This window comes from Nematostella vectensis, chromosome 13 (genome assembly GCF_932526225.1).
Source record: "Nematostella vectensis chromosome 13, jaNemVect1.1, whole genome shotgun sequence".
Classification (NCBI taxonomy): domain Eukaryota; kingdom Metazoa; phylum Cnidaria; class Anthozoa; order Actiniaria; family Edwardsiidae; genus Nematostella; species Nematostella vectensis.
This window is the reverse complement of record NC_064046.1, coordinates 3,532,926-3,560,233: the sequence shown is the minus strand read 5'-3', so window position 1 is coordinate 3,560,233 and position 27,308 is coordinate 3,532,926. Positions and strand designations below refer to the sequence as shown.

The window sequence follows — 27,308 nt, the reverse complement described above, 5'->3', positions numbered from 1 at the left end:
GTGGAAAGACAACGACTTCTCCTTGGAGCCAATAGATTACCGTATGACCGTGCACCTCTTTGGAGCGACCTCCTCACCAAGTTGCGCAAACTTCGCCCTGAAATCCACCGCGAACGACTTTGAGAGAGAATACGCTGCGCAAGCAGCAAACTTCGTGCGAAACGACTTCTACTTTGACGATGGTCTAAAATCCGTCCCCTCAGTCGACGCAGCAGTTAAGCTGATAAAGAACGTAAAGAATATGTGTCACCAGGGAGGCTTTATATTACACAAGTTCACGTCAAACAACAAAGAAGTCCTGAAGTGAATCCCAGAGTCGGAAAGAGCAGAGGGAGTAAAGAAAATCTTGACCTTGAAAGCTTACCCATGGAAAGAACCCTAGGAATGCAATGGCACACGGTGACAGACCGCTTCGAATTCGCAATCGTGTTACCGGACAAGCCATGTACAAGAAAAGGAACCCTCTCCACAGTCAGCTCCATCTATGACCCTCTCGGTTTCGTCGCGCCCCTACTCCTCGATAGCAAATCCCTACTGCAAGAGTTATGCCGTCTAGATGCCGACTGGGATGAAAAGGTGCCGCCAGAGATCCAGACCAGATGGCTAAAATGGAAGAACGAGCTCTGTGAGTTGAAAAAAGTCACGATACCAAGATTGTATAAGCCCGGAGGTTTTGGACCTGTCGTGCGCACGGAATTACACCATTTCTTCGACGCCAGCACGAGAGGCTACGGACAATGTAGCTACCTTCGTTTGATCAACGACCGAGAAGAGGTTCATTGTTCCCTCGTCATTGGCAAGTCTCGTGTAGCCCCCCTCAGATTAGTGACAATACCGAGGTTAGACCTGACCGCCGCAGTTTGCTCAGTCCGTGTGAGCAATCAGTTGAAAAAAGAACTCGAGCACACCATCGATGACGAGGGTTTTTGGACTGACAGCAGAGTATTCCTTGGCTATATCGCGAACGAATCCAAGAGATTCCATGTCTTCGTCGCCAATCGCGTACAAGAAATCCAGAACAGCACATCGATTAAGCAATGGAATCACGTAAAAACTAAACAGAACCCGGCCGACGAAGCGTCGCGTGGATTGAAGGCTGGTGAGCTTCAAGACTCTAGATGGCTTACCGGACCGGAATTTCTGTGGAGGCCAGGAAGCGAATGGCAAGACGCAAAAGAATGCTTGAAGACAGAGCCCCTAGAAGGAGACCCAGAGGTTAAGAAATCGTCTGCGATGGCAACTACACGCGCAGCACTATAGCAGTCGTTTGCAACTATAGAAGAGAGGTTAGAGTACTTCTCCAGCTAGTTTCGCGCCAAGCGGGCAGTAGCCCTATGTCTGCGTTATATCGAACGCTTGAGATCGCGAGTAAAAGAGAAATCAGGAACAAGCAAAGAAGCCTGCAACATAGAAGTCAAAGACCTTGTGTCTGCGGAACGAGTGATACTCCACGCAGCACAAACAAATACCTTCAAGTCGGAAATCGATACCCTCTCCAAGCTCAACACGGCAAGAGAGAAAAGGGACAGAGAAATCGCCCGAGAGAAGAACGTCGCCTTGAAGACGCACAGCGCACTATACATGCTTGATCCTTTCGTCGACGTAGAAGGTACACTACGAGTAGGCGGACGCCTTCGACGCGCTAACATTAGTGACGCTGTCAAGTTCCTCATAATACTGCCAGGTAAGAGCCACGTAGCATCCTTAATCATCAGGAATTTTCACGAGAAAACAAGCCATCAGGGCAAAGGGATAACTCTCAACGAAATCCGTGCGAATGGGTATTGGCTCACCGGAGGCTCGTCAGAAGTCGCAAGCGCCATCGCACGTTGCGTGAAATGTCAAAGGTTACGCGGAGCTGTTCAAGAACAGAAAATGTTGGATCTCCCGGAAGACAGAGTAGAAAGCGCGCCACCTTTCACCTATTGCGGCTGTGATCTTTTCGACCCGTTTACTATAAACGAGAAGAGGAAGACCCTCGAACGCTATGGAGTAATCTTCACCTGCATGGCTTCCAGAGCCATACACATCGAGGTCGCCAACCCACTTGAGACGGATTCGTTCTTAAATTCCCTTAGAAGATTCATGAGTAGAAGAGGATCCGTGCGTCAAATAAGATGTGATCAAGGTACTAATTTCGTCGGAGCACAGAACGAGCTCACTCGAGCCCTAGCCGAAATGGATCACGAGAAAATAAAGGAAAAGCTACTCGAAGAGCAATGTGATTGGATCACATTTAAAATGAACGTCCCCTCAGCGAGCCACATGGGTGGCATATGGGAACGACAAATCCGTTCAGTCAGAAGCGTGCTGTCGTCGCTTCTTCTCGAGAACGGAGGACAGTTAGATGACGAGTCACTGAGAACGTTGATGTGTGAGGCGGAGGCCATTGTCAATAGCCGCCCGCTTACAACCGAGACCCTGAATGATGTCGACGCGCCGCGCCCCTTGACGCCCAATCACCTACTCACGATGAAGTTGAAAGTTGTCCTCTCGCCACCGGGCACTTTCGAACCACAGATCTCTACAGCAGAAAGCGTTGGAGACGAGTTCAACATCTCTCAAACGAGTTCTGGAGTCGCTGGAAGAAAGACTTCCTCCTAAGTCTCCAACAAAGACAACGCTGGACGCGTCCGCGCAGAAATCTACAAATCGGAGACATCGCGCCTCGCAACACTTGGGAGCTGGCAAGAGTCTCGAACGTGTATCCAAGTGACGACGCCAAGGTACGCAAGGTTCAGGTAGCTCGTGCGGCAAGCAACCTGAACAGCAAAGGCAAGAGGACTGGACCACTGCGGTATTTCGATCGTCCAGTCCAAAAGCTAGTCCTTCTACTCGCAACGAATGACGAGTTGGACAATTAGGCTGAACACGGAGCGAAGCAAACTATTATTAGCCTGCGAGGTGGAAAGTCTGCAAGGCTGTCATCGGCGCATAGTAATCTGTTATATAAATTAAACAAAAATAAGAGATAACAGATTACTTACCTTGCTTCGAAAACTGATAGTTCTGAATTTTAGACCACGAAAAATTATGAAATCCGTATCGAATGCGACGGTGACAGCCTCGCGCTATAAGTTGTTTGCTTCGCTCCGTGTTCAGCCGAGCGTACCTAATTGTCCAACGGCGCCGGTCAAGGATTCAAATCGCTGCTTACACGTTTTAAAAAATGGCTAGCGGCCAGGGAAAATAGTTTAGCTCGGATGTTTTGCCACATATCGAATATAAGTGTACCCTGGCATAGGTCTGCGAGATAAAAATATTTCGTTTGTTGTATTTTCCTCGCGAATTTCGACGGTATTTGAGTGCTACCGAAAATGGCGCCTCCAACCTTGTTTCTTTCCTTAGTAGGGGGAGAGAAGTCATAAATTCCGTTACGAAAACCCCCAAAAATCGTATATTACACATAAATATGACAAGAACAAGGCATGTTCTAAGTTTTAGGGCAATTTTATTGACAATGTTTCACAAAAAAATCGCGACTTCAATCCACTCGTTTCACCCTCTAAGAATAACAGCCGATTCCAAGCTACTAACAAGCTTCAAAACCATTGCCTGGGCTACCTGTGTCTGCATTTGAAGAATGGATTTATGAGTGAAAAGGTCAGTATTTATTACAGTCAAAACATCTCAAGCGTGCCCCTGACTCGATTATTTGAAACTTGATTCGATACTAAAATTCGTCTTAAAGTTTCCATTCCAGAAACAAATATTATAATATTTAAAGCAAAACCCAAGTCAACAAGACACGTAAATGCACATTTACCCACCGATAGTTTAAAGCTTTGATTTAAATATTAATGGAAACTTGCAAACAAATATCAAATGAAATTTCCTTCCCTATGCAATACTTGGGCTCCTGCTCAAATTCAAAACGACCCCCGGGGAATCGAGCGGGGCAACGGCACAAGTGTCCTTGTTTTTTTTTTATAACTTTTGACTTAACTCCTTGTCAAATGTCCCGCTATTCCCCGGCCCTGGGGGTTTATATTGACTAGTGCATAATGTACACATCACAAAGAAATGAGAGTGTATTGTGACCTTTTTTCTAGGATATAAGACAATTATAGGACAATTACAGGGGGTTATATATCGTGAAAATATTCGAGCTAGTTACCGGGATTGACTGGAGACTGACTGAGAGGTTGGTAAGCCTGTGGTGTCAGCGGTTTCATTTCTCACACTAAGTCGTTGTAGCAGCGAAAAGTATATCGTACCACACAAAGCCGCAAGAGGAACACCAGAACACCCAAAAGCCCAAATGTCAAAAGGCTGACATAAGTTCATGGAATATTGTTGAGTCAAACTGGAGTCACATGGTCTGAGTGTTCGAGAGGAAGCAGTGTGTGCATTTCGTCTGACAAGGCCCTGACCCGGGGAAGGAATATTATGCAAAGTAAAGAACACTTGATCGTATCGGGCAAGGAATTTTACCATCAACATCTACATCTACCCATCCGTGCTCTCACGGGTTCTATTTTCTGTTCTTGAAAAGAAATTAACGGATAGCCGGTTGCAAATGGAAACCCTGGACAAGCAAATGGGACAATGGCTGTATTGCGCATCCCGGGTCGTTTTTACGTTTTCAAGGGGAGAATCTTGTGGTTTGTTTTTGTCGGTCTATTCGCGTGGTTGTTTTTATCTTTTCTGAGAAATACCTTTTGTCACATTCGCGACGATCAGTTCTATCCAAAAGTGCAATTCCAGTTACTAGACCCTGACGTATCTCCAGTTGGAGTAAAAAACGAGACGTTTTATCTTGTTGTGGTTGTGAATTCCGATCCTCGTAAACTAGAAAATCGACAGACAATACGTGAAACATGGGGCTCATCGCATCTACAGCGAGAATACACCATCAGCAACCGAGATGGAGTGAAATGGGGAGTGTTCTTCGCTATGGGAAAAACCGGGGACACTTCACTAGACTCAAAAACCACAAGAGAGGCCCAAATACACAACGACATTTTGATTGGTAACTTTAGAGACACATACAATAACCTGATTATCAAAACGTTTATGAGCCATCGCTGGACTGTAACGCTTAAATGCAAATTCGTGCTCAAAACGGATGATGATGTGTATGTCAGACTCAATGTGTTTACACATTGGCTCCGCCTTCAAGGCTCGCCAGACCGCTTCTATGGAGGCGATATTTTTAAGGACTACCGTGTCATACGAGATCGCTGCAGCAAATGGCGCAAATGGGCCATCAGCAAGGCATATTTTTCAGAGAATTTCTACCCACCCTACTGCGGCGGTCCTTTCCATGTTATCTCGTCCGACATCGTACCCTACTTATTGTCCTACACCTCTTTACGCCGACCGTTCCATGTAGACGATGCATACATTGGAATAGCCATGAGAGACTTAGGGGTTGAAGCAATTGGAATACCTGGTTTTGCCGCAAATTACTATTATAAAACTATAAGGAGGGAAATTAGAAAGAGAAAGAATTTAAAAGATGCGCTGCATGGAATGGTCGCCATCGGACATGGAATAGAACCAGAATTGTTACGATCCATCCATGATAACTATTATCCCCTTACTGCAGCGTGAATACGCATTCTCAACAATTAAACCCATTTCTGCAGTTCCACCTAATAGTCCAGTCAAATTAGCCCAAAAAGGGTCAACCCTAAACTAATTTCAACCAAAGCTTTTTTAGCTGAGTATAACACATTGAGGGTTCCTTTATAACACATCAAAAGTCCCATAAAATCGAAGTTTAGGAAATTCTAGAAAATTAATATTGAAATTTCCATTACAAGGATTGTATGAGAAACCACAGGAAGCCCAAGTATTGAAAAATGAATAAATGTGATGGTGTTTTAGGACTGTACCAGAGTAGAAACAATTGCTAGAACATCTTTAAAACTAAAATGATCAATTTTTCTATAGAATTTCGAAATCAATTAAGCAAAATTTTGTAAGAGTGCTGTCCTGTCCTCCCGAAAAAATAACTTTTCCATTGCATAAGCTATTGTGTGAATGTTTTATTGGGTCATAACTGGTGCCGTTTGTTGCGAGTTTTGCGTGTAAACTTGATCCCCGAATGGACCATCTAGAATCCTCTAGAAGCTGTTCACTGCTTGCCTCTAGAATCCTCTAGAAGCCAGTTGCACTTTTATTTTTCATTTTAAGATTTTTCCTGTAAAACTGCTAGAGATCATCCAAAAGAAGTGACAAAATATACACTTCTAATTGCGGCCCAAATCGAAAGCTATGCTCAGAAACCCTTTTCACTGCATTAAAATCGTCCCACGCGCGAAAAATGTTACTTAACACATTCTCTGATTGGCCTAAGATCGTGAACATACATGTTTTACATTATTTACCTGGTTAGCAAATACGTCTTTACAATGCAGTATAGCTTCAATGCCTAATATATTTGCAAATAATAATAAAAATTAAAATCCGCATTCCATCGAGCATGAAAACGAATATTAAAATGTCCAAAGGCCTAAGCTGAACTCGGAGACTTTGTCTAAGCCGACTTGAAGCGTATGTAGCAGACGTGTACACAGGGGGGTGCGCGCTAACCCCCCCGCTCCCTTGGCTACCCCAAAAAGTGAGTCATTTTTTATTAAGGAATCTTTGAATACTATGATTTTTCCATGTGATACCTATGACTGCGCACCCCCCTCGGCCAATCCTGGGAACGAGCCTGCGTAGTTTAGACTAGGTATCGTGGGGTCAATTTCAATTTGCCAAAATATTCGCGTGAGCTTGAGGGGAGGAGAACCTTTAGGGCGACAGCGACGAAACTATGGAACAACCTTCCGGGAGAATTAAAAAAACGGCCACCTAGAGCGGCTTTCAAAGCTACAATGCGCTTACACTATCTCCACATGTCAAGCCTTGTACTTGGTTTTTAATCTATTTCACTATAATATTATCTGTTTTGTTAATTATTATTGTAAATTTAATTGTTTTTTTTTTATGGAAGACCACAATTTGTAAGTGCTATTACTACTACCACTACTTACTGCCAAAAACATGCAGTGTGACACCAAAATTTGTCTCATGGGAGGTCTCCTAGCTTAGCCAGGATATACTGCAGTTCAGTTTATTAGAACAGTTTGCTGAGATGTACAGAAGGGAAAGTAAGGAGGAAGAGTTTTTGAGGGTGCACCAGGAGTGCACAATCGCTTGTTGACAGTTTTTAAGGGGTCGGACGGTGATGTCCATTCCAGCTCCAAACCGTGTGTGCGTTTTCTTAAGCCACATTTTGCAAGCCACTTTTTCAAGCCACTGTGTATATGTGTCTCCTGTTCACCTATGCCCTTTTTTAATGTGACTACACTTATTATACTCTTGTAAAAGAAAACTGGTGGCAAAATAATAAACAGAAACTACTCATCGGCGGATTCCCTGCCCTCATACAGAAGAAATACAATGATGGGCTAGTCGTGCCTCTTCATACCTATACTACTTAACTCCAAAAATCATGCTATTGTTATTATTTGAATCAAATGAATCATTTTGTTGCTGGCGCCATGAGAAAATAATAATTTTATCTACTTTTCCAAAACTCGGGCTTCCTGTGGTTTCTCATAAAAGCTCTGTATTGGAAATTTCAAAATTATTTTTTTCTTTCCTAAACTTCGATTTTATGGGGTGTTTTTGATATGTTATAAAGAAACCCTCTATGAGCTATATTTAGATAAAAAAGCTTTGGTTGATATTAGTTTAGGGTCAAACCTTAATTTGTCTGGACTACAAGACACATTTTATGAGATTTATGAGACTGATTTTAGGGTTTGAAGAATAACGAAATGCAGTATAGCCGCTTGATAATGGGCGTTCTAAAGAATAGCTCAGGCCCAGGAGGCTGATTGGGGTGCGCAGACATAATATCATATATGGAAAAAGCATAGGATTTGAAAAGCTTTAGCCTGAGTATCAGGCGATTTTATTTTTAAAAAGTCGGAAAGGAAAAATAAAAGTACTTGCCTTGTCTCTCGCCGGCGCGATAGAAACATAGGAGGGCCTGATACTCAGGCTAAAAAAGCTTTTGAATTAGCTGTGTAAAAAAAAAAACGTGTCAATATAATTTCAACAAATTCTGAAAGACTCTAATTTGAACGTTATCATTTCCAAGACATGCACCTTTTCCCAGCACCTTTTCCTGTACCTTTCTTACCTACACCGACCATTAGGCAAACCCACGCCATACCTACACCTAGACCTCAAGCAGTCGCCGACCATTAGGCAAACCCGCACCATACTTACACCTCAAGCAGTCGCCGACAATTAGGCAAACCCGCACCATATCTTACCTACCAGTACCTAGTCTAGACTCCGCTGTGTCAAGCGTTTTACTTATGTGGAAGCGAAAGGCACATTTGGTAGCTTGTGACGTGTCAGGAATGCGTGACAGAGGACCGTGACTCTAAACCTGTCAAACCTGCTCACGCATGCGCACGGGTTGCAAAAGAAGCGGGCTACGTAAGGCTACGTACGGAAGACCAGTGGAGTGTTTACTGTTTTGAGCCGTGCTTCTGCGGCAGAAAACAATTTGGAACATGATTCGGATGCAGTCTTTGGTCAGACATGCTCGATGCTTCTCTACACGAACTGGTAACCTCCTTTTTTAGATACTTGTAGTTCTCTCCTTCCTTTGAAAATTGTTTTGCATGCCAGCCGTACTTTTTACAGGACAATAAGTAAATAAGAGTGAGCAAAATCAGTCTGTTAAGGTTCTTAATTGCTTAATTGGTTCTCATTATTTTTCCTATTTACACCACACAATAACAAATAAGTTACAATTACAAGTCAGAATGCTTGCTGACAATAAAACAATGCTGAACGCCGGGGGGGGGGGGGGGGGGGGGGGGGGGGTGCGACCTATCTTTCAGGGTATAAAATTCTCTTAGGGGTTGTTTTAGGATTTTTTCTGATTCTGCACAATTAAGTTTTCTTCAGTCTTTTCCTGACTTAACACTTTCACTATCACACTTTGTTTCTCTGGTAAATGAAAACCACTTTATATCAATGCCTACTGAACCAGTGTTAACACACATGAGAATACATTGAGTCAATATCTTTTTATTGTTCGTTAGCGAATATTTTTTACATAGGCTTAAGGCGCCAATACAGTAAAACCATAAAACGAGAGAAAATATACTGACATGATTAGATTTGCAGTGAGTCCAAACCGAGACATTGAATTATGCACATGCACAGCACCCCTAAACCCTAGTCTAAGTTTTTATCATAAATAAAATAATTTTCCTTATTATGGGTCACTGGTCAAGACAAAGGGTTTTGGGGTGCCACATTCCCCCACCCCATCCCCCCTATGAGAAAAAAGAGATGCTATTAAAACAGAGTCTCATTCTTGTTTTTTGTTCGTGCTGCAACGTTCCTCCCCTCTCCCCCCCCCCCCCCTTACTCACAAAACACGAATCCTTCTGGATCCGCCCCCGTATTATCGTAACTGTATAACATGTTTTTCTTCTTCTTGGTCCTGCTTAGTTTTGCGTCAAAGGGTGTCACATGATACACCCAAATCTACCCTTGAGATGCCACCATGTGATTATAAGCCTGAACCATATAAGGTATGATTGCCAACAAACAGTTGCTGAATTTCTTACTTGTCCAGAAATGGCCTTTTGTGACTTTGAAGTTTCAAATATATATTTTTTGTATTTTCAGTGTCATATATAGATCCCAGAAATATGGGGGGTTAAAGAATATCTTAGGCACATGACAATAAAAGCAGCTGTTAATAAGCAGACTGAAAGATTACAACCTGCCCAAATTCCATCCGCATTTTGTGTTAGACGTATATATTTTTTTATTGTTGTTCTATTGTTTTGAGACCATGTACCATATAAATGGGACGGTTGCTTTATAGCATGAAACTCTGAGTCTCTGGTGCACGAGGAACCATATATTATTGTATAATCATGCTCTTCTGACTTTTAATCACTATAAAGCACCCTAGGCCTGGCAGATTAAATGTACCTTTATCTATTGAAATTTGTTATATGTTGTTTTCCATTTGAGCTTTTATCAAAAGTGTTGCATTGTTTTGGACATAGCCCTAAAGAGCATGCTAATCAACCCAGAGTAACCGAGCATCATAGCTGTACAATAATGTTTCTAATTCAACATTTTCTTTTTCCCAGGGGATGTCTTTTGATAAAGCCAAGCAAATCCGCCAAACATATCTCAATCCTGCTCTTTTGGCATATTATAAGGATCCCATTTTTATCTGGGCGGTAAGTAAATATAGAACTATAGTTGGCAAATGGTCTGGACATTGGCACGGATGAGCCCTTTATTTGTAACAGATAATTTTTTTTTTCTCAACTAAAAGCAAGAACGACAACAATTTGTGTTCATCAAAACTAAGCAAGAATTCAAAGGCACATTGCTTGGGGGAGGGGGGCAGTTTGATGTAGCAGTTTATTTTATTTAGAATTAATCCTCTTAAACACAAAGGCCCCATATAAAAGGCTGCTTCCCAGTTAAGTATTGGTTAATTTGTCAATCAATCATTGGGAGTGATGATCAAAATTAAAGATGGTGGCTGAGGGGAGAGGTTTCCAAGCACTTCCTGATGTAAAAAATACCATCACTACACCCCAGGCAAAAGGGGTATAAAAAATGGGGGCGGGGCTCAGGCCCGCTTATTCCGTGCCTTCTGCCCAAGCAGGCTGATCCAGGATTTCTTGAGGGAGGGGGGGGGGGGGGGTGGATCTTAGCTTTGGATGCACATTCCCCCTGGATCACAATCCTAGTCTTTTAAAGTTCTTAAAACCTTTTACTTATATTAATCTAGCCAAAACAAAGCATAGATAAACTTTCAAATTCTGAAAAGGGAATTGAATTCGATTGAAATTTGAATTTTCTACAGATCTTTGAAAATTTTCCTGGCCGCGCGAAAGGAGATTGAATCAAGTGAATAATTCCAAGTTTTGGCGGGAAAATCTGAAACAACGTATTTTCCTTAAATCCATTAAAATTCAGAGACAGCAATACCACAAAATATTGGCGAATTGTTTTCTATTGCAATGCTACCCACAATGAAGCGAAGAATAAGTCGGGAATTGTATGTGAAAAAAGAAAATATTGTTTTGTTGTAGGTTTCAAAAACAGTGCAAGGTTGTGAGAATGTCGCCATTGATTGAAAATGCAGCGCGCGCACACAATTCAAAAACAATTCAAAGACTTAAAAATATCTGCTAAATTTTGCAGATTTGTTTAAGTTAAATAATCATTTTGACTACCAGGTTGAGATATAAAGATGACGGTAAAAGTTGTAACCACACAACGTTCTTCAGCAATAACTAAGAAGACATGTAGATGGGAACCGGTTTAGCGCACGCATATGTTTTCTCATGTAATTTGGTTGACATCTCGATCTACGTCACAAATGACTGGACCCGGGCCTTTCAATTCAAGGCCTTTTTTCCGAAGGTTGACCAAAATACCTCAATATTACAGATTTGAGTTATTCGCGCAAACACATGTTTTATAGGGTCCATACGAGCCACATACCATTTGGAAGATGAAAATATAAAGGATTAACAAAGTCTATCAACTCTGAAAGGTTATATGGACTTTAAGCCTATCACATTAACATTGGAACTTGTCTATTGTTTGTAGGGCCACATGCAGTGGCTCTGGGACATTAATAACAAACGGTACCTGGACATGTTTGCTGGCATTGTGACTGTTGGTGTTGGTCATTGCCATCCGTAAGTATTTTTGTCAGCTTTACAGAGTGGGGTATTTTTTATTTAAGGATCATTGACTATTTTATCTTGTCTGTGCACCACCTTTCACTAAGTACCAAAATTTTGATGAGAGGAGGGGCTTGAGTGCGAATATATAACAAGACATACTAAGCTTATAAAAACGCACCATAAATGATCTAATAAACGACCCCATCTAAAGAAGGCCTCCTATCTAATGAACACCCCCACATAAGTTTGTAATGAATGCCCCTCTCTAATAAATGCCCCAACCCTACCTTCCCTCCCAGCTTAAAAACAAATGTAATTTTGGTAATATAAATCACATTTAATTAATCTTAGTTTAGCTTCTACTGGGTGATACTTGCTTAATGTCAAGAAATGCTTGCTACTAAGGCTTTAATTGAAAGTGATCCTGCCTTAGACTAGAACTCCACTGCACTTGGGTTTGTTATATTTCCATAGTTTGTAAAGAACACCCCTCTCTAATAAATGCCTCCTATCTATTGAACGCCCCCCTCCCCCTTGGACCATTGAAATTTAATAAATGCCTTGGAGGAGGGGGTAAGGAGCTATAATGTTTATGATTCTTACATGTGATTTTTCTATTCCTAAAAAGTACATCCCGCCCAGTGGCTTGCCATCGAATTTATTACTTTTTCTTAACTTGACTTGAAGGCATGTGAATAAGGCTTTAAAAGCTCAAGTTGACCGGCTTTGGCACACAACAAACATTTACTACCACCCACAAATACATGAGTATGCAGAACTTATGGCTTCAAAATTGCCTGGGAATTTGAAGGTATGTTTTTTGACATCTCAAAATTACTGTCACACTTTCCACCTCTAACATTAATGAGAAAATCACTGCTTTCTCGATTTAGTTTTTTTTACTTTTTTAACACCCCCGTTCTTTTAGGGATCATGTTAAAATAAATAAAAATGTGAGAAGCGCCTAGTTCTGTCCAAAGAGCTCTGTAACATTGACATTGATGTAATTTTGTATAGCTCGAAAAAAAATAATAACCGCTTTCTCAATTTTAGTTTTTATTTAAATCAAGAGTATCTCACCTATTTTAAAGTTACCATGTATAACCTAGGGTTATAATGCTTATACCCTTTTCTTTTCTTTCTTAAAGGAAAAATATAAAAAACACATCTCTGACCTTATAGTATTTTTGTGTTTAAGGTATGCTATTTCGTGAATAGTGGTTCTGAGGCAAATGATATGGCACTGATGATGGCACGTGCTCACACAGGGAACTTTGACATCGTCAATCTCAGGTAATAACTAAATGGATACAGGATCCACTACAATCAAATGCGACTTCACTTGCCGTTCTTAAGCCTATTATTCGGATTACTTCCCTTTATATAGCGCATGTGGTCTTCGTACTTTCCTCCTTAACACCAAGGTGTGAAGGAGGAAAGATGGGCTGGGGAGCCAACCTAAAGAACGAGGTTAGAATTTCTGGTGACATCACAGAAAGCACAGGTAATCTGAAAAGAACGCCAAGGCTGGTAAAAACTGGGATTCCAAAGCAGCCCTCTTACTAGAGTATCCTTCAAATTAGGGTTGAATGAAAAGCTGATTGTTTTGTTCCAGAAATTCTTATCATGGATCAGGCCAGGGAGTGGTTGGAATAACCAGTCAATCAACGTGGAAGCTAAATGTTCCAACAAACATAGGATTCTACTCAGTAAGCACCAAAACCAACAAACGTAGACAAGCTTTCTCAAATGCACTTCATTAAACGTAATTTGCCGTTTTTCCACCAGACATTTGAAAAGTATGAAAAACTCCTGAACCCTTTTTGCGTTGTTTATAGACGATGAACCCTGATGTTTATAGAGGGCCTTGGGGCGGAGCAAACTGCCGCGATTCAATATCACAGGTAGAAATAAACGCCGCTAGCCATTTGTGTTTTCATAATCGCTAAATTTGCTTCTTTTGCATATGGTATGTGTTTGCGCACTCTGTGATCTGGCACATGCATGGTGAAAATTTTGACAAGTGGTGTAACGCCCCATCATTTTGTGTCGTAGCTACTCATGCACTTTGAGGTACCTTAAATACTCGTTTTAGCACACTGGACACTTATGTAATCTTTAGAGGCGAGGGGTGCTATTTTGAACTGAGGTGCCTTTTCTAAAATTCAGACTTTAGCTCTAGTAAAATAACTGTCAATTCATCATTTTAAATAAATCCAAGTTGAATCTTCAAACAGTAAGAAATTAAACAAAGATGACTATTCGATGATTAAGTAACTTGGCAGTGCTAGAAGCCTTGATACGGTCACCCTTGTACATTTATTTATTTACAAGGTGCGTTTAATTGAATGGGGGCGTTTATTTTATTTTGCGCTTTACTAACCTTTCTCATGTTTCGTTGATTTCTAAACTATGCCTCCAATGTTATGTGTACATATGACTGTATGCCAACCAAATATTTTTTCACGTGAGGTATCTTTAATATCCTGAGAACCTTGAACAAACAACCCCTGTCCTCAATCATCATCTATTGCCCCCTTCTGTTTTTGTAGGAGTACCCCCCCCCCCCCCCCCCCTCGTGTACACAGAAGATTCAGAGTTGATTGGTCATCTCCGTTCTGTTTCTCTCTACTTATATAACACTATCTATTTCAACAGACTGATCGTGCATGCAACTGTGGCCCAGGTTAGTATCATTTCTGAAATTAAAGGGGTATATATGTGTATATAGTGCTGAAATTGAGTCGATTTGATGGAATAGAAAAGAGAACATTGCGAAAATCCAATGAGACTTGAAGTGATCCACATTTTTGAGATTTAAAAATCTCAAACGTTGTGCTTCCCTTGCGTAACCTAGAAATTTACAGTTCCTGATATAGAATAGGAACATCTCAAGCTAACCTGACTCGGTGTCGAACACGACCAGCAAAATTAATAGGGAAACCAATACCTTCGCATGCCAGTCGGGACTCTCTTTACATTTAAAATAACTGTTTTAGGAATTTTGGAATTTCTGTTGCAAGAAACTTATTAAGACTTTATTAAAACTCTAGAAACATTATATTCCAAATTAACCCACTTTGTATATCACACACAAAGAACATGTCAAACCAACATGGCTTCGATTCAAACGAAAATTTTATTGCAGTGTATTGTGGGTAAATATGTTTCTATGAACTATGGGTAACTAATGGCTGCAAGGTGTAAGTAATGGTAGTGGGACGGGGGTGTGGATTACTGAAACTAAGGACTAAGAAAACCAAGAGAAGAGGGTCAAGGATTGTTTTTTTTTTAGATGAATGTAAGGCATCGGATTTATATGCTGAACAACTAGAAGACCTACTTATTCACAGCGCTGGCAAAAAAGTAGCAGGCTTCATTGCAGAACCCATACAGGTCCGTCCCCTTTAAACCGTTCAAACTTGAACTGCTAATAAATCATCTATAGGGGAGTGGAGATCGGATAGCGAACCCGTCAGATGTATTCTGCTTGCCATTTCTGGCTGCAGAATTTCCAGACAACACAGTCACCAATTTTCAATTTACGGACACTGCTAATAAATCATCTATAGGGGAGTGGAGATTGGATAGCGAACCCGTCAGATGTATTCTGCTTGCCATTTCTGGCTGCAGAATTCCCAGACAACACAGTTACCAATTTTCAATTTACGGACACTGCTAATAAATCATCCATAGGGGAGTGGAGATTGGATAGCGAACCCGTCAGATGTATTCTGCTTGCCATTTCTGGCTGCAGAATTCCCAGACAACACAGTCACCAATTTTCAATTTACGGACATTGACACCCCCTATTACGGGCATCTGGTTATTACGAAAACAAATTCGACCTTCTTTAATTTTGGCTGAGCTCAACTGCACCCGCAACCGGCCCCTTATCCTTGGAAACGCCGTGACACTTATATAATACAGGGGCCGGTTGCACAAAGCCTGGATAAGTTATCCGCCGGATAGGTGCTAACCGTATTTTCGCCCCATGAAAAAATGAGATATGGAATCCGGAATCCATGAAAAAATGAGATATGGAATCCGGAATCCATGAAAAAATGAGATATGGAATCCGGAATCCATGCTGCTGGGATCCGGAATCCACGAGAAAAAACCCACATGGAATCCGGAATCCACACACTAGGATCCGGAATCCAGAACCCTATTGGAGAACCTGTCATGGGGCGAGTATTTGCGAGGGCTGTTCAAAGCTTCAATCTTTTTGTTTTTCTTGTGTAGGGTGTAGGCGGTACTGTCCAGCCTGGATAAATTATCCGCCGGATAGGCGCTAACCGTATTTGCGAGGGCTGTTCAAAGCTTCAATCTTTTTGTTTTTCTTGTGTAGGGTGTAGGCGGCACTGTCCAGCCTGGATAAGTTATCCGCCGGATAGGCGCTAACCGTATTTGCGAGGGCTGTTCAAAGCTTCAATCTTTTTGTTTTTCTTGTGTAGGGTGTAGGCGGCACTGTCCAGCTCCCCAAAGGGTTTTTGAAAAAGGCGTATGAGTTGATCAGAAAACGAGGAGGCCTCTGTATCTCCGACGAGGTTAGTTCTCTTTATCGAGATCTCCCCATGCTTGAAGATCTAGCGTACTTTGTGGGCGCTCCCAAAGGTCACCCCCGACCTGAGGGCTCTAAACAAAATTCAGGGACGAAAATTTTACATTTGAGACGGAAAATCATGAAAAATAGCGTCATCATTTTCTCTCGATTACGTTCATATGTATTACCACTTTGTCCCCCCCCCCCCCCCCCCCCCATCGGTGCCCGTTTTGATTTAATTGTGTTATAAACAGTGGAAAAGCTATTTTTCGATTTCGGGCTTTCGGCTTTCTGTGGCGTGTTGAAGGAAGAGTGGGAGCCTCCTTTTGTCCCCCCTCTCTTCCGGTTCCGGTTCAACTCGCCACATGAACCCCAATTCATAAAAAATACTGAAAAAGTAAAAAACAACTCGAGATTCCTGCAGAGGGACATGACGGAAAAACCTGGAAAACACACAATTCGAGATAGAGAAAGAAGACACAATTTCTTTAAATGGCTATTGGTTCCTTGTACTACGGACTGTTTCTCAAAACACCAATAACCAGATAACGTGAGGCCGAAATGAACGTACCCAGATTTTGGCTTTTTAAGATCATTGTTCCTTGATCATCCTTGTGCTATGTATTAGCTCAGGGACCAAAAGCTCAAATTTTAGTGACACTTTACAAAAACTTGCATCAATTTAAAGCATTCGCACTTGATATTTTGTTTGCTAAAACTTACTAAGTACTCAGAGAAAATTTCCCCCTTATTAGATGTGAAATAAGCTTATTTGAATCGTCATGTTTTTCCATCATGTCCTGCGGAGGAGGCTTATGCAAACCAATCTGTTTTTACACTTACTACTAGGGGAAGGAACAAAAAAAAAAATTCAAACACGATGACAAGCCTGAACAAAATGCATGCTGTCCAAACCAGAAATAAAAAAAATGTAGTAGGAAACTCCGTGACACACCTATATAATACCAGAATGTTGGGAAGTTAAATTGCCCCTACTTAGGAGCCCCTGGTTAAAGTAGTTACATTTGTAAAAACTATACCAAAATCGTCAATAGGCGACTTACCTCTTGCATTCCCTCCCCCTCTCCTCTTGGGCGCTATATCGTCTTTTGGTATTGAGGGATTGCTGGATTTTACACAACTCAGTTCACCTTCACCCATTTTGTTCAGTAAATTGTACCAATACCCCTGGCGTCCACCAATACCCCTGGCGTTATAATGGATGTTGTTGTTGGTGTGTCGTTGCTACCTATCAGGTGCAGTGTGGGCGTGGCACCATTCAGGGTTCCTGTACCCGTTCGTTTAGTGAATTAGGTCGATGCCCCTGGCATCCACACTATAGTGATTCTTTTGTTTGACAAGTCTTTCTACCCTCTAGGTGCAATGTGGGCGTGGCCCCATTCAGGGTTCCTGTACCCGTTCGTTTAGTGAATTAGGTCGATGCCCCTGGCATCCACACTATAGTGATTCTTTTGTTTGACAATTCTTTCTACCCTTTAGGTGCAATGTGGGCGTGGCACCATTCAGGGATCCTGTACCCGTTCGTTTAGTGAATTAGGTCGATGCCCCTGGCATCCATACTATAGTGATTCTTTTGTTTGACAAGTCTTTCTACCCTTTAGGTGCAATGTGGGCGTGGCACCATTCAGGGTTCCTGTACCCGTTTCGTTTAGTGAATTAGGTCGATGCCCCTGGCATCCATACTATAGTGATTCTTTTGTTTGACAAGTCTTTCTACCCTCTAGGTGCAGTGTGGGTTTGGCCGCCTTGGAAGTCATTACTGGGGGTTTGAGAGTCACGGTGTCATGCCAGACATTGGTAAGAAAATCAACATGACATTTCATCCTCCGAAACAGGGTCACACAAAGCATCATTCCCCATAGACCTAGTCCCCCTCGACCCAAATAATCGACCTAGTCCCCCTCGACCCAAATAATTGACCTAGTCCCCCTCGACCCAAGTAATGGGCCTAGTCCTCCTCAACCCAAATAATCGACCATGTTCCCCCTCGACCTCGACCCAAGTAATGGACTTATTCTCCTCGACCTGAATAATCGACCATGTTCCCCCTCGACCTCGACCCAAGTAATGGACTTATTCTCCTCGACCCGAATAATCGACCATGTTCCCCCTCGACCTCGACCCAAGTAATGGACTTATTCTCCTCGACCCGAATAATCGACCACGTTCCCCCTCGACCCAAACGTCGTTTTGGCGTGGACTCGAACATGAACTCAAATACTTTTACTCAAATTTATATCTGTTCTTGGAATAGGGAAGGCTTTTTTAGATTGACCCACATATGAATCTTTAAAAGTCATCCTTTAAGATATAATTTCCCCCTTAAGGAATTGGTTTAGATAATGTTGTAATAGTAGTTTCGTATCTCTTCTCAGTGACCATGGCTAAAGGGATAGGGAATGGGTGTAGATATGTTTGTAATAGTGGCTGTTGTATTTCTCAGTGACCATGGCTAAAGGGATAGGGAATGGGTTTACATATGGTTGCAATAGTGGCTGTTGTATTTCTAATACCCCATTCAAACCAACTAACCAGTTTAACTAAACATGCTTTAACTTAAACTGAGTTTGAACTAACCTTGTTTTACTTCGATGGCGTTCACTCCAAAACAAGACTAGTTTTGCCTAAAAACTCAAAAACAGCGCACGCTCGTGGCACCATTCCAGTGCATTGTCAGCACGCGCGCAGAAGACAGTTTGAGATTTACATACTTTGGCTTCAAATTCTAAGCAATATTTACTTAATTATACGGCTGTTCTTCTTTTTTAACTTTTTAGACACATTTATCTAAAAAAATGAAATTCTGAATGTTAAAATGTAAAAGTTTTTGGTTTGTTGACTGATAATGCACAAATTCCCTTTTTTTTCGTACAACCTTTTAGTCCCTGTTGAACGTTTTCCTTGCCCCACCTCGTGTTCCTACGTCCGCCCCCTCTTCGTGCACCGCCATCTTGGTTACACACGGGTTAAACTACCTCGCGAGGTAGTTTAGTTTAAACACGTTTAAAGTTCCTAAAACCTTTCATTTATATCAATCTAGCCAAAACAAAGCATAGATAAACTTTCAAATTCTGAAAAGGGAATTGAATTTGATTGAAATTTGAATTTTCTACAGATCTTTGAAAATTTTCCTGGCCGCGCGAAAGGAGATTGAATCGAGTGAATAATTCCAAGTTTTGGCGGGAAAATCTGAAACAACGTATTTTCCTTAAATCCGTTAAAATTCAGAGATGGCAATACCACAAAATATTGGCGAATTGTTTTCTATTGCAATGCTACCCACAATGAAGCGTAGAATAATTTAAAGGCGAGAATGGTATGCGAAAAAAGAAAATATCATTTTGTTGTAGGTTTCCAAAACAGCGCGCGCTCGTGAGAATGTCGCCATACTTGATTGCGAATGCAGCGCGCCTGCACAATGCAAAAAAACAATTCAAAGACTAAAAACTATCTGCTAGATTTTGCAGATTTGTTTCCTGGAGTTAAATAATCATTAGGTATAAAGATGACGGTAAAAGTTGTAACCACACAACGTTCTTCAGCAATAACTAAGAAGACATGAAGACGGGGACCGGTTTAGCGCGCGCATTATGTTTTCTCATGTAATTTGGTTGACATCTCGATCTACGTCACAAATGGCTGGACCCGGGCATTTCAGTTCACGGCGTTTTTTCCGAAGGTTGACCAAAATACCTCAATATTACAGATTTGAGTTATTCGCGCGAACGCGTGTTTCATAGGGTCCATACGAACCAGATAACATTATGAAGATGAAAATATAAAGAATTGACAAAGTCTATCAACTCTGAAAGGTTATATGGACTTTAAGGCATAATTAGTTGTGGGAGCGCGCGGTGTGAACGGTCCAAATTCTAAACACGTTTAGTTAAACAACCTTTAAACATGTTTAACTTTTTCGGGTGAATGGGGTATAAGTTACCATGGTTAAAGGGATAGGGGATGGGTTTAGATATGTGGTTGTTGTATTTCTCAGTGACCATGGCTAAAGGAATAGTGAATGGGTATAGATATGGTGGTAATAGTAGTTTTGTATCTTTTCTCAGTGACCATGTCTAAAGGGATAGGGAATGGGTATAGATATGGTGGTAATAGTAGTTTTGTATCTTTTCTCAGTGACCATGGCTAAAGGGATAGGGAATGGGTATAGATATGGTGGTAATAGTAGTTTTGTATCTTTTCTCAGTGACCATGGCTAAAGGGATAGGGAATGGGTATAGATATGGTGGTAATAGTAGTTTTGTATCTTTTCTCAGTGACCATGGCTAAAGGGACAGGGAATGGGTATAGATATGGTGGTAATAGTAGTTTTGTATCTTTTCTCAGTGACCATGGCTAAAGGGATAGGGAATGGGTATAGATATGGTGGTAATAGTAGTTTTGTATCTTTTCTCAGTGACCATGGCTAAAGGGATAGGGAATGGGTATAGATATGGTGGTAATAGTAGTTTTGTATCTTTTCTCAGTGACCATGGCTAAAGGGATAGGGAATGGGTTTCCCATGGGGGCTGTCATAACTACACCTGGTGAGTATCAATACATGGGTCAAAAGTAGCGAAGCCAAGAGGGTTTCACAGAGGGGGGAGGGGGGGGGGATGGACAGACTCTGATATCATACAAATTGGTGTAAAATGCTGTGGCCCCTCGCTAACCAATTATTGGTGGTCTAGGGGGGTGGGGCTGGCGCCTAGTCAACATTATGTGTGATAGGCTTGTTTTTATGTGCGAGTTGAATGCAGCAAATTGAGAGAGACCTTCTGATCTTACCTGTGTCATTAGGGCTCTCTTTTTTTAGGAGGACGTAGATTTCAGTATTTTTTGTTTATCGTAGGTTTCGTGGGGGGGCATCCTCAGGGACCCAGGGCGTCGCGGAGATCGGGCACACAGGGAGCGCGGGAGAAAGGATGGGGGAGGGGGGGGGGGGGAAGTTGGGTGTTTTACGATTTTTCCTTCGTTATTATGTTGCCTTGTGATGGTGTTTTTAGGGAAGAGAATTTCTTAGTTTTTAAAGAAAAAACAATGAGAAGGCATTGGAAATGCAGCTCTATCTTTTCCTTTTGTATATCCAATAAACAAGAGACAAATCACCCTGAACCTAAGTACTCAAAAGAAATAATAATTAATTTTTTTCCACCTACGTGTAACAGAAATCGCAAGAAGTTTTGCAAATGCACTACATTTCAATACCTATGGAGGAAATCCGATGGCCAGTGCGGTGGGGAAAGCAGTAATTGAGGTAGGAAAGCCAGGAATTGATAGCAAATAAGCTATATAGATTCGCTAAATTTCATTATTCGGTTACTTTAGACCATCGACAACGAAGGTCTACAGGAGAACTGCTCAACAGTGGGGACACGTTTTCTGCGGGGGCTTCGAAAGCTTCAGGATGAGTTCCCTGACTTCGTGGGTGACGTACGCGGGAAGGGGCTGATGACTGGCATGGAGCTGGTCACAGATAGGGTGAGAATAGCTATTCTGCTAACTCTTACGTTAGGTTGAGAGAGTATGGAATTGATCATCCATCATCCACCATCATAAATGGGTAAGGAACTTAGTCTATGAAGATTTTTTTTTTAGGTACGAGTGACCAGTACAACCAGTGGGGTTATTTTCGAGTGGAAATAATTTTTATGTGTTCTTGTTCTGTCACTGTTTCTAGTCTGGCCCTCAGAGGTAAACCAGGCAAACGCCTGCATTAAGCAGGCTACACTTTTGGGTGGAGTTATTAGTAGATGAAAAAACCTTTATTCATAATTTTTATACTTTGAGGTCTTCCTTTTTCAAAACATCAAGCATTTTCCTTTCTTTTCTTATTATAAATTTGGCTTCAGTCATGCTAATTGATATTATCAGAATACCCCCCCCCCCCCCACCCCCTGGGTTTCCAACCATTAATAGAACTCGAACTTGCGGACATGAGGAAACTATTGCCCTACTCACGATGACGGAAAAACCTGGAAAATTCGCAATTCGAGATAGAGAAAGAAGACACAATTTCTTACAATGGCCATCGGTTCCTTGTATTCCGGACTGATTTTTGAAACACAAGTAACGTGAGGCCGAAATGCACATACCCAGATTTGTGCTTTTTAAGATGTTTTTTCCTTGATCATCCTTGCGCTATGTATGAGCTCAGGGACGAAAAGCTCAAATTTCAATGACACTTTACAAAAAGTCGCATCAATTTAAAAAAAGTCGCATTTGATATTTTGTTTGCTATTACTCACTAAGTACTTAGAGAAATTTACCGCCTTATTAGATCTGAAATGAGCTTATTTGAAGCGTTACGTCATGTTTACCCGTCATGCCCTTCTCACAGTACTGGCGTCATGAGACTGACGTCATGCGTTAAAAAAAAACTAAAAAAAAAAATGCAAAGAAACGATCCCACAAGTTTCGCTCCTGGGCCGCCTTAAATTTAAGGAAAATGTCTCGGTTCCATAAATTCCTGTATGACCTTTATGGCTCGCGCACTTGGTCAATATGAACTAGTAGAGGGAGCGTGGGCGACGAAGTCGGCATAGCGCGTGTTTAGTTCGTGTTTCAGGAGCAAGTTAGATTTTCTTGTTCGCATTGCCATTGTCCTGGCTTACTTTGGTTTTCCTCCCTACCCCGAAACAGTTTAAAAACGTCAAGTACAAGCTGTGTTGTGCGGTCAGACATGAGTCGTGTGTGGTGGCTGCCTGGCGATTGTTGTCTTCACTCGACCAACTTTCAAAATTATTTTTCTTGACTCATTACAGGCCCGTACCCAGGGGGGGTGCACCCCCCCCCCCCCCCCACAACGGCCGAAAATCAACTTTCGGTTCTCAATAGACGTGCTGTTTGTAGACAAAACTATAAAGCTTCAGCTAGATTTCTCTGGTGTGTCAATAATCCATAAGTCAGACTTGTTTTTGTAGCCAAACCCGACAATAAACGTCCCGTGGAGATACTGCAAAGGCAAAAAAAATCCTTTTTATTCTTTCGGGGGTGGTCGGATTTTTATCAGAAAACCCCCTCCCCCTACCCCAGAAAAGCATTATTACCTATTTGATCGAAACGCGTTGAACGCGGCAAGTCGTTTCTCAATCTCTTGTCGCGTTTTATCCATATTCGCTATTATTTCATCAAGTGTGACTCCTTTCTCTCTGTTATTTATAAAAGGCCCCTTCGCCTTGATGTTTCGGCTAAAAAAAGGCTCCGCAATGTCTTGTTCCTCTTTCCTTCGACTCGGGGAAGACTCCACCGTGTTGCTTTGGTTTTTCGCTGCCTTTTCTATCTCTTCTGTATTCTTCTTTTGGATATGTTGTTCTTGGCGACAAAAACTCTTTCAATTTCCGGTCCTGTCAACCGAGCCATTGTTACATATTCCCTTCTTGTAGTTTTCCAGCCAGCTGTCTTTCCCCGAGTCCTTCTCTTTATTCTTTTTCGATAGCTCATGCATTAGCTTCCCGCAGGCTTTATCTCCGGGTTTTTCTTTGCTGTGGGTTTGGACTAGCTTGTCTTCAATTATTTTATCTTCTGGTACACTCGTCGGTGGATCTTTAATCGAAATCGCCCGGTTCGTTTTCCTTCTGGTCTGCTCACCTGTGGTTCGAATGATGACTCAGCGCATTTTCCGGATCCATCTCTAAAATTCCTCTCAGCACCAATGGAATTCCAAGCATTTCCCCCCCTACTTTGGGTGTCCTCCTTTCTACCTTTCCCGTTCTTATTGAATTCATTCTTTTCCCTCTTCTGTTCTTTTGATTTTCGTATTGAGTAAGGTGGAAATAGATGGTTCTTGTCCGACTTTTCTTTTCTTGCTCGCCGTCCGGTTCTTTTCTTGTGCGAGTCTCGATGTCTTCAAAAGGAATAAGCAGTCCTAGAGGATTTTCTATCACAATCAAAGGTATAGATTTTTCGTTGCTGCGTGCCTCTTCAAAAATCTTATTGTTTGATTCACATTCTTGTTTGAGTATTCCGCCGTTTGATGACTTGGGTATTGCAGTTAATTTGAGCGAATTGAACCGAAAGGAAAAGTACGGTGCGGAAAATCGTTTCATGACTTAGCTGTTTTAACCCTATTACCGTGAAGTGTAAAACTTATAATGTATTGATAGAGTATTGAACAAGTAAAGATCAATTGCATTATGTAAATTTTCCGTTGCCAAGGATTCGTTGGATATGAGTTACCGAATTTTGTTGCTAGGTTCTACAAATTACTTGAGATAACAGATGAGACCTGATAAGTTTCTTAATCATCTTTTGACCTTCTCGCTCATTTTAGGTATCTTAACAAGATTGACTAATCATTTTCTTCAGCTCGCGGGTTGCCGAGGTTTCACCTAAGTGGAACTAAATATTTTTTACTGGAAAAAACCAGTCGATATTCCATAAACTCTGTACTTGCTCTGTATAATCTCTAATTTCTTTATACCCAACCCTGTTGTCCTGAGGCCGCAGTCTTTTGATTATTCAATCAGAAGTATAACCCTCAAAAACTGGAACTAGTTTTACTTGTTTTTATAGATGTCATTCTTTTTTTTTCGTTATTTTACATATTCGCATATTGCTTGTTTTTTTAACATATTCGCATATTGTTTTCTGAGGTGAGGATTTAGGAATTGAATGCTGCTTTACTGCGTGACCCGATATTATTGCGTGGGATGTTAAGAAATACCTTGCCATCTTGTATTTTAGATTAAAATCTCCGGTTCATCCAAGTGTTTTCAAGGCCTTGAAAATTTGATCGTTGAATATTAACACAATGTTCTACCCTCGAAAACTGCAACTAGAGAAAACTTCTTTAGGTTTTCTTGCTTTTATATTTGTCATTTTGATTTTGATCTAGTCATTTTACAACTGACTTTTGAAAAATTTCAGATTTTTTTTAGAAACTTTGACTCCCGTATCTCTTGGAGACAAGTTGTGAATAGCTCACCTAACTCTCTCATACATGTACTTTTTTCTCTGATATTTTTCGAGAAAGATATACACACCGAAATGTATTTCCACCTACTCCTAAAAAAGAAAACCTACAATCAGTATCGCATAGAGATGTACGTTAGAACATCGCCGACGTTTGCAATTTGCGTATTAGTTTTTTTTTTTTTTAAAGTATATCTCAATAAGTCATATCATACCATTATTATAACTCGAGAAAATCAAGGCTTACGGTGAGTATTACCTCCTTCACAACACATTAATGTCTTGTGCTTCAATTACAGGTCAAGCGAACTCCAATGCCTGCCGATCAGTTTGTTCCCATTTGGGAGGACTGCAAAGAGATGGGCCTTCTCCTTGGCAAGGGTGGGCTACATGGAAACGTGAGTATATCAAGGTCATGCTAATAATGAGAGATTTAGTTGCTTTTCCGTTGTACCAGGTTACGGCACTACAGTAGACCATTCTTTCATACATATCTCGTTTTACATATTGGCAAAAATAGGGCTTTACTTTGCAACTCCCTTTTCAGAAAAAAGGATACTTTGACGATCCAACAATGATAAATTACCCACATTTCAGCAGCCGAGGGGGAGGAAACTCCTGGCTTTCTCAAACTATTTTACATTTCCCTTTAATCTTACCTGGTTAACTCTTACATTTTTCTTGTTATGTCTTTAAAAACCATAAAAAAGACTGAAGATGGTGATGATCTTTAGGCTAATGAATTGTGGATAATTCAAATGATCGCTTATGAACTTTTAAACACGTCTCAAGCCAACTGCAAGTGATGTCCAAAATGCAGTTGAAATCCTTACTGGTGGATAAAGTTGAGGGTATTGTTGATCTTGCATATAAGATAATGCTATTAAGGAAGGTGGTCAATAAAGTTCTGTGACAGTGTACCACATCCACAGCAGTGAATATTCCTTGGGCAGACTGTTCCAAATTTGATTTTCCAAGTACTAAAAACATGATCAGGTCATTTGTGTACAGGGAGGCAGAGCATTGAGAAATGGGCTAGTACACTTAGAGTTGAAAAGCGATTTTTAAAATTGTTCTAGGTCTTCAGAATTAAGCCTCCAATGTGCATCACCCAGGAAGATGCTGACTTTGCAATATCTGTGATGAGAGCTGCTTTCCAACATCACGTGGATAAAAGAAAATAGGCCCTCCATAGTGTCTTGATCCCCACATTATAGTGCTACGCATGCCACCAAGAAAAAGTTATGATAGAGTTGGCCAATAAGCCTGCAAGATCCACTGTTTGGACTAACACAAGCTTTTAGATTCCTTCTTGTTTGGATTGCAGTGAAGCATTTCTTTGCTTCCCTGGTTGGCAAATTTGGCTAACTACGCAAAACTGTCAAGGTGGCTTTGAAGCATGCATGAAATTACAAGGAATGTCAAATTTTAACCTTAATCAGCCTCTGTCACCCACCATTTTGTCATCCTAGCCAAGTGGCATGAAAAAAGCAGCCATTTCCATCGGCTGATTAGGGGAAGCCAATACGATATTTTTTATTGAATTTGGTAATTAAAGTATGAAACTTTTTTATGGTTATTTCAGGATTCATATCACATTATGTGTCTTCCAATATTAAATGAAAACAATAACAAAGGTGTGGCTGACAAGGGCCCTTTAAATCTCTTGACAAAACCAGCTCTACAGCAGGTTAGCTAATTAATAAGGCTGTATTTTATTGCTCTCTTCGTTCCTAGTCAATGCTGAGAAAGGGTTTAATCAATGAAGTTATATTTTTTAACAGAAGCTGTAAGAAATTATAATATTCCAAGAAAGACTGTATCATGCTTGTTGTAAATAAAAACTTATAAGCATATTACACTATTTTGGTATAAATACTGTAGTTGAAGACAAAAAATAGTTAATTTAACTTATGTGTTGTGTTTGTGAAAACCGCTTTCACAAGAGCTTTAAATTTCAAATGAGCCTTAGTAGTGTTTTTATGTTCCTTGATACGGTAGTTTCATCTAGTAATAGACAATATAGGAATACATGTACATTTTGTACTCATGTACAAAAACCATACTAGAGATTTTCAATTTCACCAATGCTGTAGTATTCTTCATCAATAAAGGAAAGTGACAATGACAGAAAC

The 27,308-nt window shown here is 41.0% G+C and overlaps 4 protein-coding genes across 4 annotated transcripts; all 4 read left to right on the top strand.

Annotated features, from left to right (window-relative positions):
- The first annotated feature begins 366 nt into the window (after window positions 1–366).
- LOC116614060 lies at window positions 367–1,260 on the top strand. The gene has a single exon (XM_032374647.1). It carries the CDS (start codon window positions 367–369, stop codon window positions 1,258–1,260), a length of 894 nt encoding a protein of 297 aa, XP_032230538.1.
- A 321-nt stretch (window positions 1,261–1,581) lies between these two features.
- On the top strand, window positions 1,582–2,604 carry LOC116614082. The gene has a single exon (XM_032374678.2). The coding sequence runs from the start codon at window positions 1,582–1,584 to the stop codon at window positions 2,602–2,604; it is 1,023 nt and encodes a 340-aa protein (XP_032230569.1).
- Window positions 2,605–4,144: 1,540 nt separating this feature from the next.
- On the top strand, window positions 4,145–5,976 carry LOC5506299 (beta-1,3-galactosyltransferase 1). Its single transcript, XM_001626965.3, has one exon. It carries the CDS (start codon window positions 4,549–4,551, stop codon window positions 5,554–5,556), a length of 1,008 nt encoding a protein of 335 aa, XP_001627015.2. The 5' UTR covers window positions 4,145–4,548; the 3' UTR covers window positions 5,557–5,976.
- Window positions 5,977–8,421: 2,445 nt separating this feature from the next.
- On the top strand, window positions 8,422–27,307 carry LOC5506278 (alanine--glyoxylate aminotransferase 2, mitochondrial-like). Its single transcript, XM_032374658.2, has 17 exons — window positions 8,422–8,580; window positions 9,478–9,560; window positions 10,134–10,226; window positions 11,617–11,708; window positions 12,384–12,507; window positions 12,895–12,989; window positions 13,312–13,405; window positions 13,535–13,600; window positions 14,355–14,382; window positions 14,992–15,092; window positions 16,154–16,246; window positions 17,988–18,060; window positions 20,748–20,807; window positions 21,429–21,517; window positions 21,589–21,741; window positions 25,473–25,571; window positions 26,253–27,307. The coding sequence occupies exons 1-17, from the start codon at window positions 8,526–8,528 to the stop codon at window positions 26,355–26,357; spliced, it is 1,503 nt and encodes a 500-aa protein (XP_032230549.2). The 5' UTR covers window positions 8,422–8,525; the 3' UTR covers window positions 26,358–27,307.
- Window position 27,308: the final 1 nt, after the last annotated feature.